General features: G+C 39.7%; 2 protein-coding genes across 2 annotated transcripts; both read right to left on the bottom strand.

Moving 5' to 3' along the window:
• Positions 1-420: 420 nt before the first annotated feature.
• Positions 421-2,577, bottom strand: LOC116908041 (zinc finger protein 844-like). The gene has a single exon (XM_032911315.1). The coding sequence runs from the start codon at positions 2,084-2,086 to the stop codon at positions 1,175-1,177; it is 912 nt and encodes a 303-aa protein (XP_032767206.1). The 5' UTR covers positions 2,087-2,577; the 3' UTR covers positions 421-1,174.
• Positions 2,578-2,709: 132 nt separating this feature from the next.
• Positions 2,710-13,257, bottom strand: LOC116908043 (zinc finger protein 120-like). Its single transcript, XM_032911317.1, has 3 exons — positions 13,138-13,257; positions 3,297-3,423; positions 2,710-3,095 (listed from the first exon to the last, which is right to left on the bottom strand). The coding sequence occupies exons 1-3, from the start codon at positions 13,138-13,140 to the stop codon at positions 3,031-3,033; spliced, it is 195 nt and encodes a 64-aa protein (XP_032767208.1). The 5' UTR covers positions 13,141-13,257; the 3' UTR covers positions 2,710-3,030.
• Between the last annotated feature and the right edge of the window lie 2,917 nt (positions 13,258-16,174).

The following is a 16,174-nucleotide window of genomic DNA, read 5'->3' as shown; positions in this document are numbered from 1 at the left end:
CGCTTACCTAGGAAGCGCAAGGCCCTGGGTTGGTCCCCAGCTCCAAAAAAAAGAACCAAAAAAAAAAAAAAAAAAAAAAAAAGAACTAGTTAATCAGTAACAGCTTGATTACAATTAATTCTTGCCATCTGCATTGATCTGGAGTTTGACTTGTGTTGGATCTAAGTGGACCCATAACACAGAGGCTTTACCACACTGCTTACATTAATAGAATTTCTCTCCAGTATGAATACTTTCAAGTTGATGAAGACAATTTAAAAGTGCAAAGGCTTCACCATATTAAACATATTCATGAGGTTTCTCTCCAGTATGAATTCTTTTATGCCTCTGAAGATGACTTTGACCTGCAAAGGTTTTACCTTACAGTATATTTATAGAGTTTCTCTCAAAAATGTACTTTTTTAAAAAAAAGATTTATTTATTTATTATATATGAGTACACTGTAGCTGTCTTCATGCACACCAGAAGAGGGCTTCAGATTCCATTACAGATGGTTGTGAGCCCCCATGTGGTAGCTGGGAATTGAACTCAGGACCTCTGGAAGAGCACTCAGTGCTCTTAACCACTGAACCATCTCTCCAGCCCATATGTGCCTTCTTTATGCTGTGGAAAGTACTATGTTGTGCAACTATTTTACCAAATTGTTTACATTCATAGGATTTCTCTCCAGTATGTGTTCTTTTATGTCTTTGGAGATGACTGTGATGTGTAAAAGTTTTATCACACTGATTACATTTATAATCTCCAGTATGTCTTATATGTTTTTGAAGATTACTATGACTTGCAAAGGCTTTATCACACTGATTACATTCGTAAGATTTCTCTCTAGTATGTGCTCGTTTATGATACTGGAGACTATTGTAATAAGCAAAGGCTTTACCACAGTGATTACATGCATAGGGTTTCTCTCCAGTATGTGTTCTTTTATGTCTTTGGAGATGACTGTGACGTGCATAGGCTTTACCACATTGGTTACATTCATAGGGTTTCTCTCCAGTGTGTGTTCTTTTATGGACCTGTAGAGAACTGTGTTGGGAAAAGGCTTTACCACATTGATTGCATTTGTAGGGTTTCTCCCCAGTATGAATTCTTTTATGTGTTTGGAGATGACTATAATGTGCATAGGTTTTATCACACTGATTACATTTATAAGATTTCTCTCCAGTATGTCTTTTTATATGTTTTTGAAGATTATTGTGGCTTGCAAAGGCTTTATCACACTGATTACATTCATAAGGTTTCTCTCCAATATGTCTTTTATGTCTTTGGAAATGACTATGAAATGCAAAGACTTTTCCACATTGTTTACATTCATAGCGTTTCTGTCCAGCATGTGTTCTTTTATGTATTTGAAGATGATCACGGCACGCAAAGACTTTACCACATTGCTTACATTCATAAGATTTCTCTCCAGTATGTGTTCTTGTATGGTACTGGAGACTATTGTGATAAGCAAAGGCTTTACCACACTGATTACATTCGTAAGGTTTCTCTCCAGTATGTGTTCTTTTATGTCTTTGGAGATGACTGTGACGTGCATAGGCTTTACCACATTGGTTACATTCATAGGGTTTCTCTCCAGTGTGTGTTCTTTTATGGACTTGTAGAGAACTGTGTTGGGAAAAGGCTTTACCACACTGATTACATTCATAAGGTTTTTCTCCAGTATGTGTTCTTTTATGCCTTTGAAGATGACCATGACTTGCAAAAGCTGTACCACATTGATCACATTCATAAGGTTTCTCTCCAGTATGTGTTCTTTTATGTATTTGGAGATGACAGTTCCATACAAAGGCTTTACCACATTGTTTACATTCATAGGGTTTCTCTCCAGTGGGTGTTCCTTTATGCCTTTGAAGATGACCATGACTTGCAAAGCCTGTACCATAATGAGTACATTCATAGGGTTTCTCTCCAGTATGACCTGTTTCATGCCTGTGAAGATAATTGGCACATGTGAAAGATTTACTACATTCATTATACTGTTGAATTTTTTATCTGTCTGAATTAATATTATAATTTGGTCTAATGGTAAAGAGGAATCAGATCCTAGGATTTTATTTACATTCATGTGTTCCTCCTTCATTATGGGTTCTTATGCATCTTTGACAATACCTGTGCTGGTAAGAGCATTCATCGCATGGCTCACATTTATAGCATTCTTTTTCTATATAGAGTTTTCCTCATATTTGAAGAGAGCTAGAACTCAGATTTACCACACTGGATGAATTCATAAATTTTTCTGTAGTGTGAATCATACCACATTTGCAAAGTGAACCAGGACAATCAGAAGAATTTCCATATTTCTAGTATCCATAGAGATTTTCTTCAGTGTGAGCATATATATATTCCCAATTGCAAGCCTGCATCACATTTACAAAGTCTACTCAAAGTGGGGACTACTAGACATCTTCTAATTTTTTCTGGGAGAGAGAGGTGCGTTGCTTCTTTCAATATCCTTAAGCTCAATGGTGTGTATCCATTGTGACATATGTACCCATTAAGAAAAGAATAACAAAATAAAGGTTTCCACATTGCATTCACACAATTTGATTTTTGTTCCTCACAGATATGTAGCAAGTGGTTAATGTATCTCATTCTTGACTCTCATAAACTGCCCCCTCACTATATTTAGCAATGTTAGTACAAGTATATAAGTAATATCAGCTTTACTATGGACTATTCACTTATTAGAATATTTTGAAGATATATTTATCACCTATTCAAAGTGTATACTTTTTGCAATTTTAAGTGAGACAGACTGGCAGTTCTATACCATAGCTCTAATAGGTCTACAATTCAAATGGGATATCTGTTAAGGCATTGGTTCCTTGTCTCCTTTCTTAGAAGTGTGCCTCTCAAACACAAATCAGACACTTGACATTGAGGTACATGGATTTATGAGAATAATAATCATTGATACACTTAAAGAAATACTTTTTACGTGGTGGCTTTTTTTTTTTTTTTAGAACTTCCGGAGCAGAGTAAAATTTCTTCAGAGTCATATTTGTATCAGCTTGCACATGAAAATTACCTTCCATCGCTTCTAGAACTTTGAAATTCTTCTTCAATATAATGGTCTTCCCAATTGTAGCCTAAAATGCAGTACCAGAATATGTACATATTATTGGAAATTAGGGAAATTTTAAGTTACTATATTTAGTGAACACTAGAACCATGCTTGATTTATTTACCTCATTTTTCCTCATTCTCAATTGAAATCACAGAAGATCATCAATAACAAAGAGACATTTCTCCCCTTGTTTTAAAAAGTCAAAGAAAATGCATTATCTTACCTATAGCAGTGAGGTTCTTGTAGGTCTCCAGCATCACATCTTTGTAGAGACTCTTCTGGGAAGGATTCAGCAAAGCCCACTCTTCCCAAGTGAAATTGACATGCACATCATCATAGGTCATTGTATTCTAAAATATCCCATACATGTGTACAACAGAAAACATGATACTGACAACACTGTAAATGTATACTTCATTGACAATATACTCATATAATTCTGGTGCTTCCCGGACTTATTTCCTGACACAGTAGTTCTAATATAATCACGAAGTCATTGTAGAAGGAAACTATATAATGAGGTTCACCCTGTAATTTCTGTGCGCTTTAAATAAGACATAGCCTTGCAGGAGAAATGCCAATCAACAGACATAAAGAGAGAGAGAGAGAGAGAGAGAGAGAGAGAGAGAGAGAGAGAGAGAGAGAGGGAGAGAGGAGAGCAAAGGGATCATACTAAGCACACATAAGAGATATTGTTTGAACAATTAACAATTACAGAAAATGATGGGCAATCTGGGTATATTGGCTTATGGCTTTAATCCTAGCACACTGGAGGCAGGGGCAGGTGTATCTCACTGAGTTGGATGCCTGGTTTGTGCAGGACAGACAGAAACACATATTAAGACCCTGGCTCCCCTGCAAAAATCAAACAAAAAAGATGGAAAGAACTCAGAGGTCTTTAGTGAGGTTTATACATTCACTCTGGTTCTGCATTTATCTTCCAGAAACCTGAAGTGTTCCAGTTTAAATTGTAACATTAAGATTTTACAAAAAGGGAATGCATGTTTAAACAGTTACAAATGAGCCAATGAAAATATTATCAATATAAATGCTGATCATAAATAAGCAACGTAGGGCAGGAGAGTTAACAGCACTTGCTGGTCTTGTAAATAATTGAGCTCAATTGCCAGTACTCACATAGGGGTTCACAATTATCCATTATTCCAAGTATGGGAATTCTGAGGCCATCTTTTGTCAAGGTCCATGGAAGAAGAGCAACGGCAAACAGCTTTAGCCTCACGAAGTGTGGCGCACCAGTTAGCACAACCATGATGGATATGTCTCGGAGAGGCAGAGCCCTGAGCAGGATTTGTCCTAAGGACTTCATGAATATAGGCAAAATACTAATATTCATTTTAAACAATTCAAAACAAGCACAACAGGTAGGAAAGATATAACATACCTGAAATTCAATGACCCAGAAGGCACAGGTACTATTAATGTCATGAATACATGCCATCCTGAGAAATAGACTATAGTCTCTGCCAAATTTCAAAATTCAACACATGAAAGATCAGCACAAAAGCATATGTTGACATGTACGAAAACCTGTATTCCATCTGATAATATAAACAACAACAACTACAACAATAGCAGCAGCAGCAGCAGCAGCAGCAAAAAGCCAGGGATGATGTCCCACATCTAATCTTAGCACCGGGGAGCCAAAATCAGGTGAATTTTTAACTTTAAGGTCTGCCTGGTCTACTTTCAGGACAGCCAGGGCTACATAGAGAAACTTTGGTTTCAAAACAAAAACAAAACTTAAAACAAACAACAACAACAACAATTTAGCTTGCCCGGTCTGAACCAGTGCCCTGAGCAGACCTTGGGTGCTGGCTCCATACCCAGTCCCACAACACTTAAAGGAAGCTCCACTCCCAAGTACTCTAACATGCCCAGGAACAGAGGTGAAGAGGGCACAACATCTGCCCCAACACCAAGGATTACAGTTTGAACCTGCACCTGGAGCAGACCTGAGGTTCTGGCTCTGCACCCACGCCTACAACATCAAGAGGGAGTTCCATGTGCTTTGAAATCCCCAGGACAACAGGAGAGGCCATGTCTGCCCCAACACCCAGAGCAACTGGGTTCCCCCAGAATCCAGGGATGCAGGAACCCCTGCCCAGCCACTGGACTGGGAGTAGACCTTGGGTGCTGGATCTGCATCCACTCTTACAACACTCAGAGGTACCCTGACTCCCAGATGCTCTGAAAAGCTCAGGATCACAGGATCACAGTAGAAGTTAGACTCCAAGGAGACTGGACACAACCAGGAGCACTGGAGCTCTGAAACACTCAAGATCACAGCTGAGGCCACAACATCTTTCCTAACACATAGGGAAACTGGGATCCCCACAAGAAACAGGAAAACACAAACCCATGCCCAGCCAGAGGCATATGTTCCATTTAGTTTGCACCTGTGCCCAGAGCAAACCCAGAGCTCTGGCTCCCCACCCACTCTGGTAACATCCTGAGAAAGCTTGACTCCCAGGAGCTCTGACACTAACCCAGGATCTCAGGATCACAGAGACAGCTGGACTCCGAGGAGTTCTGACACAACGAGGACCACAGGAGGAAGAGGCTCCAGTAGAGACAGCAAGGGTAGGTAGCATTAGAGATAACCAGATGGCGAGAGGCAAGCACAAGAACATAAGCAACAGAAACCAAGGCTACCTGGCATCACCAGAACCCAGTTCTCCTACTACAACAAGTCCTGGATACCCTATCACACCAGAAAAGTAAGATTCAGATTTAAAATCACATTTCATGATGATGATAGAGGACATTAGGAAGGACATAAACAACTCCCTTAAAGACATACAAGACAACACAGATAAGCAGGTAGAAGCTCTTAAAGAGGAAACACAAAAATCCCTCAAAGATTTACAGGAAAACACAACCAAACAGGCAAAGGAATTGAACAAAACCATCCAGGATCTAAAAATGGATATAGAAACAATAAAGAAATCACAAAGGGAGACAACCCCGGAGATAGAAAACCTAGGAAAGAGATCAGGAGTTATAGATGCAAGCATCACCAACATAATACAAGACATAGAAAAGAGAATTTCGGGTGCAGAAGATACCACAAAAAACACTGACACAATAGTCAAAGAAAAGGCAAAATGCAAAAACCATCCTCCTAATCAAAAACATCCAGGAAATCCAGGACACAATGAGAAGACCAAACCTAAAGAAAATGGGTATTGAAGAGAGTAAAGATTCCCAACTTAAAGGGCAAGTAAACATCTTCAACAAAATTATAGAAGAAAACTTCCCCAACCTAAAGAAAGAGATAAACATACAGGAAACCTACAGAAGTCTAAATAGATTGGACCAGAAAAGGAACTCCTCCTGTCACATAATAGTCAAAACATCAAATGCACAAAACAAAGAAAGAATATTAAAAGCAGTAAGGGAAAAAGGTCAAGTAACATATAAAGGCAGACCTATCAGAATTATGCCAGACTTCTCAACAGAGTCTATGAAAGCCAGAAGATCCTGGGCAGATGTCATATAGACCCTAAGAGAACAGAAATGCCAGCACAGGCTACTATACCCAGCAAAACTCTCAGCTAACATAGATGGAGAAACCAAGATATCTCGTGACAAAATTTAAACAATATCTTTCCATAAATCCAGCTCTACAGAGGATAATGGGTGGAAAATTCCAATACAAGGAGAGAAATTACATCCTAGAAAAAGCAAGGAAGTAATCTTCTTTTAAGAAGCACAAAAGAAGAGAACTAGACAAATATAGTTCTACCTCTAACAACAAAAATAACAGGAAGTAACAATCACTATTCCTTAATATCTCTTAACACCAATGGACTCAATTCCCCAATAAAAACATAGACTGATTAACTTAATACTAAACATGACCCAGCATTTTGCTGCATACAGGAAACACACCTCAGTGACAGAGATGGAAACTTCCTCAGAGTAAAAGGTTGGAAAAATATTTTCCAAGTAAATGATCCCAAGAAACAAGTTGGAGAAGCCACTCTAATATTGAATAAAATATACTTTTAACCAAAAGTTATTGAAATAGATAAGGAAGGACACTTTATACTCATCAAAGAAAAAAATCTACCAAGATGAACTCTCAATTCTGAACATTTATGCTCCAAATGCAAAGGCACCCATATTCCTAAAAGAAACTTTACTAAAGCTCAAAGCACACATTGCACCTCACACAATAATAGTGGGAGACTTCAACGCCCCACCTTCATCAATAGACAGATCAAGGACACAGAAACTAAACAGAGACACAATGAAACGAACAGAAGTTAAAAACCAAATGGATTTAACAGATAGAACATTTTATCCTAAAACAAAAGAATATACCTTCTTCTTCATGGTACCTTCTCCAAAATTGACCATATAATTGGTCACATAACAGGCCTCAACAGATACAAGAAGATTGAAATAATCCCATACATTCTATCAGATCACCACAGGCTAAGGCTGATCTTCAAATACAACAAAAACAACAGAAAGCCCACATACACATGGAAGCTGAACAACATTCTACTCAATGACAACTTGCTAAAGGAAAAAATAAAGAAATCGAACACTTTTTAGAATTTAATGAAAATGAAGGCACAACTCAAACTTATGAGACACAATGAAAGCAGTGCTAAGAGGAAAACTCATAGCTCAGAGGGCCTACAAAATGAAACTGGAGAAAGCATACACTAGCAACTTGGCAGCACATTTGCAGGCTCTAGAACAAAAAGAACAAAATAATCAAATTTAGGGCTGAAATCAACCAAGTAGAAACAAACGAACAAACAAAAAAAGACTATATAAAGAATCAACAAAAACAGGAGCTGGTTCTTTGAGAAAATCAACAAGATAGATAAACCCTTAGCCAGACTAAACAGAGGGCACAGAGACTGTATCCAAATTAACAAAATCAGAAATGAAAAGGGATACATAACAACAGAAACTGAGGAAATTCAAAAAAATTGCCAGATACTATTACCAAAGCCTATACTCAACAAAACTGGAAAATCTGGATGAAATGGACAATTTTCAAGACAGGTACCAGATACCAATGTTAAATCAAAATCAGATAAACCATATAAACAGTGCCATAACCCCTAAAGAAATAGAAGCAGTCATTAAAATCTCCCAACCAAAAACAGCTCAGGACCAGATGGGTTTAGTGCATACTCTTCACACTATTCCACAAAATAGAAACAGAAAGAACACTTCCTAATTCATTCTTTGAAGCCACAACTACACTTATACCTAAATCACACAAAGACCTTACAAAGAAAGAGACCTTCAGACCAATTTCCCTTATGAAGTTTGATGCAAAAATACTCAAAAAAAATTCTCACAAACCGAATCCAAGAACACATCAAAACAATCATTTACCATGATCAAGTCGGCTTCTTCCCAGGGATGCAGGAATGTTTCAAAATATGGAAATCCATCAACATAATCCAATATATAAACAAACTCAAAGGAAAAAAAAACAGAATTATTTCATTAGATGCTGAGAAAGCATTTGATAAAATTCAACACCCCTTCATGTTAAAAGTCTTGGAAAGATCAGGAAGTCAAGGCCCATATCAAGCACAGTAAAAGCCATAGACAGCAAACCACTAGCCAACATCAAACTAAATGGAAATAAACTTGAAGCAATGCCACTAAAATCAGGGACTACACAAGACTGCCCACTCTCTCCTTACCTATTCAATATCATACTTGAAGTCCTATCTGGAGCAAGTAGACAACAAAAAGAGGTCAAAGGAATACAAGTCAGAAAGGAAGAAATCAAAATACAACTATTTGCAGATGATATGATAGTATACTTAAGGGATCCCAAAAATTCTGCCAGAGAATGCCTATTGCTGAAAAACAACTTCAGTAAAGTGACTTAATATAAAATTAACTCAAACAAATCAGTAACTTTCCTCTACTCAAAGGATAAATATGCTTAGAAAGAAATTAGGGAAATGACACCCTTCACAATAGCCACAAATAATATAAAATACCTTGGTGTGACTCTAATCAAGTAAGTGAACGATCTGTATGCCAGAACTTCAAATCTCTGATGAAAGAAATTGAAGAAGATCTCAGAAGATGGAAAGACCTCCCAAGCTCATGGATTGGCAGGATTAATATACTAAAAATGGCCATTTTGCCAAAAGCAATCTACAGATTCAATGCAATCCCCATCAAAATTCCAACTAAATTAATCATAGAGTTAGAAAGAGCAATTTGCATATTCATTTGGAATAACAAAAAACCCAGGTTATCGAAAACTATACTCAACAATAAAAGAACTTCTGGGGAAATCACCATCCCTGACTTCAAGCAATATTACAGAGCAACAGTGATAAAAACTGTATGGTATTGGCACAGATACAGACAGGTAGATCACTGGAATAGAATTGAAGACTGGGAAATGAACCCACACACCTACGGTCACTTGATCTTTGATAAAGGAGTTAAAAGCATCCAGTGGAAAAAAGACAGCATTTTCAACAAATGGTGCTGGTTCAACTGGAGGTCAGCATGAAGAAGAATGAAAATCAACCCATTCTTATCTTCATTTTCAAAGCTCAAATCCAAGTGGATCAAAGACCTCCACATAAAACTAGATACACTGAAACTAATAGGAGAGAAAGTGGGGGAAGAGCCTAGAACACATAGGCACAGGAGAAAATTTCCTGAAGAGAACACCAATGTCTTATGCTCTAAGATCAACACAAGAGAAATGGGACCTCATAAAATTTCAAAGCTTCTGTAAGGCAAAGGACACTGTCGATAGGATAAAACAACCAACGGATTGGTAAAAGGTCTTCACTAATCCTACATCTGATAGAGGACTAATATCTAATACATACAAAAAACTGAAGAAGTTAGATTCCAGAGAACCAAATAATCCCATTAAAAATGGGGTACAGAGCCAAAGAAAAAATTCAACTGAGGAATATCAAATGGCAAAAGCACCTAAAGAAGTGTCCTGGGGATTCCTCCTATGTGCAGCCACCAAACCCAGTCACTATTGCTAATGCCAAGAAGTGTTTACTCATAGGAACACTATGTGTCTCCTGAAAGGCTCATAGGAACATGGGTGTCTCCTGAAAGGCTCTGCCAGAGCCCTACTGATACAGATGAGGATGATTGCAGCTAACCACTGGACTGAACAAGGGGATCTCAATGGAGGAGTTAAGAGAAAAAACTGAAAGAGCTGAAGGGGTTTGCAACCCCAGAGGAAGAACAATATCAACCAACCAGACCCCACTAGAGCTCCCAGGGAATAAACCACCGACCAATGAGTACACATGGAGGGACCCATGGCTCCAGCCACATGTGTAGCAGAGGATGGCATTGTCCAGCATCAATAGGAGGAAAACCCATTGGCTCTGTGAAGGCTCCTTTCAGAAATGTAGGGTAATGCCTGGGCGCTGAGGTTGGAGTAGGTGGGTGGGAGTGGGAGCATCCTCATAGAAGCTGGGGGAGGGCGGAGAGTATGGGAGGGGGGTAGGGGATAACATTTGAAATGTAAATACATAAAATATTCAAGAAAAATAAAATTTAAAAATATTTTTAAGAAGTGGTCAGTGAACTTAGTTCATTTTTTTTTTCCCTTGGTTCTTTTTTTCGGAGCTGGGGACCGAACCCAGGGCCTTGCGCTTCCTAGGCAAGCGCTCTACCACTGAGCTAAATCCCCAACCCCGAACTTAGTTCTTATATAGGTCCCTTTTCATTTGTACTTACCCCCCAAAATCTGGGGGTTAAAGTACACTTATTCACTGGTGTCTTCTCCTTCACACTGACCAGTCAGCACTCAGCCTGAAAGGAGTTGCAGGATCGTCATCTGTCTAGGCACTGGGCAGCAGAGGTAGGATTAAGCGTTCAAAATAAACCTTAACTACACAGCATGAGGAAAGGTTCAGCTACAGGAGTTGTTGATCTAAATGGAAACAAATATGAAAGACCTGAGTAAAAGAATGAGATTCTTAATGACTGAGAAGCATTGGAGAATACAAACAAATAAGAGATTAGCACATAAATACATAAAGAAAATGAAATTTAAAAGGTAATAAATATAACTGGAAAAACAAATAGGTCCTTCATAATGGTGATCCTTGCAGCAGACTCTCTTAAACTTTAGTCTGTGATCTAGCTATTGCCTACCCAGTTTCACTCTGAAGTGTACACAGTAAACTGTTTCTTCTGGTCAAAAGGCAGATGCCATACTCCATATGTAAATCCTGCTCCTGTTACTGAAATGGACAGTTCATTCCTTGACTCAATTGAATAATTTTCAAACACTGGTGTGGTACAGCCCTTTAAAGAATTTAGGAATTTTCATTAAGTGGAAAGCAAGGTTATTGCCCTAGGAAGCAACACACTGGAATCAAGGCGACCTGAATCAATATAGCTTGTCTCAGAAACATTTTTCTAAAAGGCTGAAGATCCAGCTGTTCTAGAATTAATATGCCTTCCCAAGGAGAAATTGCTCAACACACAGCTGAAAGATTAAGGAAAATCTCTTCAGTGACAGCATGCAGTGCTGGCGAATGCTCAGACAGCTGAGAACAGATTGTGTATTCCACATTTGCTGTCATCCTTTTTTTTTTTCTTTTTTCTTTTTTTTTTTTTTTAGGTTCAGGCCCTAGGTTATATTTTGACCAATTTAAATATGGACTGGGGCTGGAGTAAATATGGCTCCCTGGTTAAGAACATTGACTGCTCTTCCAGAGGTACTGAGTTCAAATCTCAGCAACCAGATGGTGGCTCACAACCATCTGTAATGAGATCTGATGTCCCCGTCTGGTGTGTCTGGAGACAGCTACAGTGTACTCATATACATAAAATAAATAAATAAATAAATCTTTATGGACTGGAGACCAGAAGTCTAGCCACAGGCCCAAGTGGTGGTAAGAGTTGGGTTCTGAGGATCTCAAGCAACCCCTCACCGAAGGCCTGGCCCTAGACCATTACCAACTCTTCCAAGCTTATCCCTGGATTGGGAAGGAGCTCTATTTTATTCTCAGTACACTGGGGCTTAGGGGAGCTGCCAAGATACAGGCCTTCCTGGGTTTAGAAAGAGCTATATTCCTTCTCCATACATGAGGTGCCTCAGGGAAAGACTTGCTTAATCTGCCAGCCCTCAACATGACAATGTTTTCCATTTCAAACGGTTGTCACCAGGTGTAGTCCGGCCCATGTTGCAAAACTATGCTTTTCTCAATAGCAAACAGGACCTTTATGGCACACCAGGCCTTAATGTTGGTTGTGACCCTGTCATGCCCCCTCTGAAAAACTTGTTAGAGGCCTGCTCTTTGATATGAGGATGGGCCTAGTGGTTGATTGTAAATCAGAGCTGTCTCCTTTGCTATGGTTTGGAGCCAAACACCTGGACAATCCTGGTGAATAAACCATGCCTGGTAAGCATATGACTCTTCTGTAGGGTGGGTGTTTTAGAGGCAGTCCTCTCTCAGCTAAATCCTAGTTGGTGTCACTATTTCCTAAGGATTGGCAAATCCTTTAATCATCAATTCTATTCTTCTACATCACAGCATAATATTGCAGTGCTACCCAACACATGAGATGCCTTTTACAGCCTCCAAAGTTAATTCCAAATGTATCTTACATCAAAATGTTAAATGCTAAGGGCAGAACTTGTAGAAGACACTAGAGAAACTGAGACTACGTTTGGTATTCTGACAATGATGTCTCTATATACAAGTTCCTGTTCTAAATGCTTTGCATAGATATAACTCCCACGGTGAAGTTATTCAGAGGACACTACTGGGTCCAGGGAGTGTCTGGGACCACAAAGGCTCTCACGGGTGGCTGCATCTGGAGGCTGCTTACCACCCGCTTCAGCTCAGCTGTCTGCTCTTCCCCGCTGTGTGCAGTGCAGTGCAGTGCAGTGCAGTGACGCTGTGCGCACAGTGTAGCACTTGTGCCTGTCCTCCAGTAGCCTACCCGCTGTTTTCTGACCCAGCCTCCGGGAGGGCTCACTATTTCAGCTTCCGAGGCTCGGCTGCCTGCTTCTCCCTTTTGTGGGCAGTGAGTGACTCTGTGCTCACCATGTCGCAACTTCGGGAGCTTGCCTGTGCGCGCCTCACACCACCCAGCAGCAGGGCTCAGAGCACATCACACAGAACCATTCAAGACCTCTCAGCTACAGGGAACCCGCAACATGGCATCCGGAAGAACCCTCCTTGTGGGCTTACTGACAGATCCGCCTGCAGGCTCTGATTGGTCAATGAGTCCTGAGTGCCACGAACACCTCCCTTAGGGTTTTTGTGTCTTAAAGGAACACAGGATAAAGTTTTCCCGTCCAGGTTTCTTGTCCATGGCCAAAACTTTTGCAGATCTACAGAGGCTGCATACTCTAGCACTTGTGCCTGCCTTCCAATAGCCTACCCGACTGTCTTCCCGCCTAGTCCCGGGGGAGGACCCACCACTTCAGACCCCGTGGCTCAGCTCCCAGCTCCTTCTCTTAGGGACAGTGAAGCTGAATTCACCAAGTAGCAATGTAGGAGTATACCTGGCACTTCTTCCTCCTGGAATCAGGATAGATAGCTTGCAGAGTTCTTTACTGAATTCGCAGTGGAGTTATCAATTTGTCCCACAAGTGGAAGGGTGCCCAGAATATTAACAATTAAAACGAGTTTTGTTTTGTGACTTTAGATAAACTGCGGCTACTTCTCACCTGGTAGGTATGCGAATGACAGAAGAAAAGCAGGAAACGGATGACACTGTTGAGCAGCATATCTTCCTGAGTGAGGAGATTCAAAACCAAACCAAACCAAAAATAAAAAACAGCTGTATTAGTAAAGGTTTTTTAGATGAACAGACCCGACAAAATGAATCTCTATGTAGAGAATGGGTTTATTACAATGTCTCAGCGGCTCTGGGCCACCCAGACACCAATGGCTGTCTGCCAATGGAAACGTAAGAATCCAGTAGTGGTTTAGATCACGTTGCTGGATGTCTCAGCACATACCAGAATTCTGAAGATGTAGGCTCTAATGCCAGAAAAAAGAAGAAAAAAAGAAAGAAAGAAAGAAAGAAAGAAAGAAAGAGAAAAAGAAAAAAGAAAGAAAGGAAGAAAGAAAGAAAAAGAAAAAGAACTTGTTAGTCAGAGATAGAACAAGCAAAGAAAAAGAGCTACCATCATATATATATATATATATATATATTCTATATATATATATTCACCAGAAGCCTAGTTTAAAGCTAGATCTTAGCAACTCAAGAGATAAAGATTAAGGAAGGATTTTCCCACTTCAAATGCTATAGTTTAGAATAATTCCACATGGTACCAACTTTTTGGATTTTAGTTAATTCCAGATGTTGTCCATTTGACTACCAATAATAGCCATCAGAATAGCCAAGACAGAAAAGCTGTGAAAGATTTTCTTCTGTGGTAGGCAAGAAGAGCATGGACTCATTTATAAAGGAATAATGTTCTTCAACAAAAGAATCACTGGGGTTTTACTGAGGGAGTCTGGATATGTTCACATATAGATTTTCCTACTCCCAGGGATGTTAAGTCAAATCCTGTACTGGATGTGGTCACAATGTCAAAGCAGAGATATTTAAGGGCATTCTTAGCTCAAAGTGATGCAGAAACATACATAAATTATAAATGAGGGACAGAAATACCTCTGGAATGCTCACCATATACTGTGAGGTCTTAGCTGAAAATCAAATAAGTGACACTGTGAACATAGATTTCTCAGGAGCCAATGCTACCTGTTAATCATGGTGCATGATGTAACTGATACATGTACCAATGCCTCAATTCTCACAAATACAAACACAGAGAACCCAAATTCAGAAAACATCAAGGAAAAGTCACCTATCATCACTGTGCACTGTTCTTAGAGGAACAGTTTGCTGAGCTATTCAAATCTCACAATAAGACTGCTTTAGTCTCTAAGGGGCTGGCTCAGAGGAGGCACAGCTGCCTCCATGCAAGACCAGAATGAGTTCATTTTAATTAGCCTTGACTGATCTCTGTCTCAGGGCTGACACCACTGTATAAAACATTTTTAAGCTTTATTTTAATGTGTGTGTGTGTGTGTGTGTGTGTGTGTGTGTGTGTGTGTGTCTTTGTACAGTGCCAACAGAGGCCAGAGAAAGGCAGGAGATGCTTGGGTCTGGAGTTTTAGCAAATGGTTAGCTACTATGTGATTTCTGGGGAATGAACCTGTGTTCTCTGTAACAACACCCATTGCCCTTATAATTTAAAATTTATTTTTATACATTTTAATTCAAATACATTGTATCATTTTCCCCATTCCTGTCCTCTCTCCATCACTTCCCAAATTCTTCCCAATCAATTTCTTCCTTGTTCTGTATGGGTGAATAAGTTGCTCAGATACATGAGTAACACTTGCTGAGAGCTGCTTTTAACAAACTTAATTGTTTGATTTTACCAATGAAGACTTGGAGCCAGATGCTGGGGTGAAAGCCTGCCAGCTCAGAGATAAAGACAAAGCACACAGCAGTTCTCTGACCTTCTTCCTCAGCCAGTGTCCCAAAAGGAAAAGAGAGAGTTCTCCTTCTCCACTCTGTCTCTAAAAATCCTTCAAACTGAATGTCTCTCCTTTCTACTTCCTGTGCATCTCTCTGCCTTCCTGACTTCCTCTTACTCTCTCTTTTTTTCTTTTGTTCAATCCCTGTTAACTGGTTGCTTTCTCCACTTCTTGACCTACAGTTGACTTTATTTACTATTGCACAATAAACAGAAAGCTCTTGGATCAAAGCTGTGTACTAGGGTTGAGCCACGTCACAACTAGAAAACAGGTTTTTCCAGTTCAGTGCTCACAGTGTGATCAAATATCTTGCAACTGCTGATTTCATTTTTGTTGGCTGCATGTATATGGTTTCAGGACTGACCACTTTGCGTTGATAGCCAAAGACAGAGCTTGTGGTGGTTTGAATATAGTTGGCCCAGGGAGTGGCATTATTAGGAGGTGTGGCCTTGTTGGACATAGTGTGCCACTGTAGGGGTGGGTTTTGAGGTTTCTATGCTCAGGCCCTGCCCAGTGTGGAATGGGACACTCCCCCTGGCTGCTTGCAGAGGACAGTCCCCTTCTGGATGCCTTTGTT

The sequence above is a fragment of the Rattus rattus genome, chromosome 8 (assembly GCF_011064425.1).
Source record: "Rattus rattus isolate New Zealand chromosome 8, Rrattus_CSIRO_v1, whole genome shotgun sequence".
Taxonomy (NCBI): Eukaryota; Metazoa; Chordata; class Mammalia; order Rodentia; family Muridae; genus Rattus; species Rattus rattus.
The sequence above is the reverse complement of the archived record's forward strand: the minus strand, read 5'-3'. Positions and strand labels throughout refer to the sequence as shown.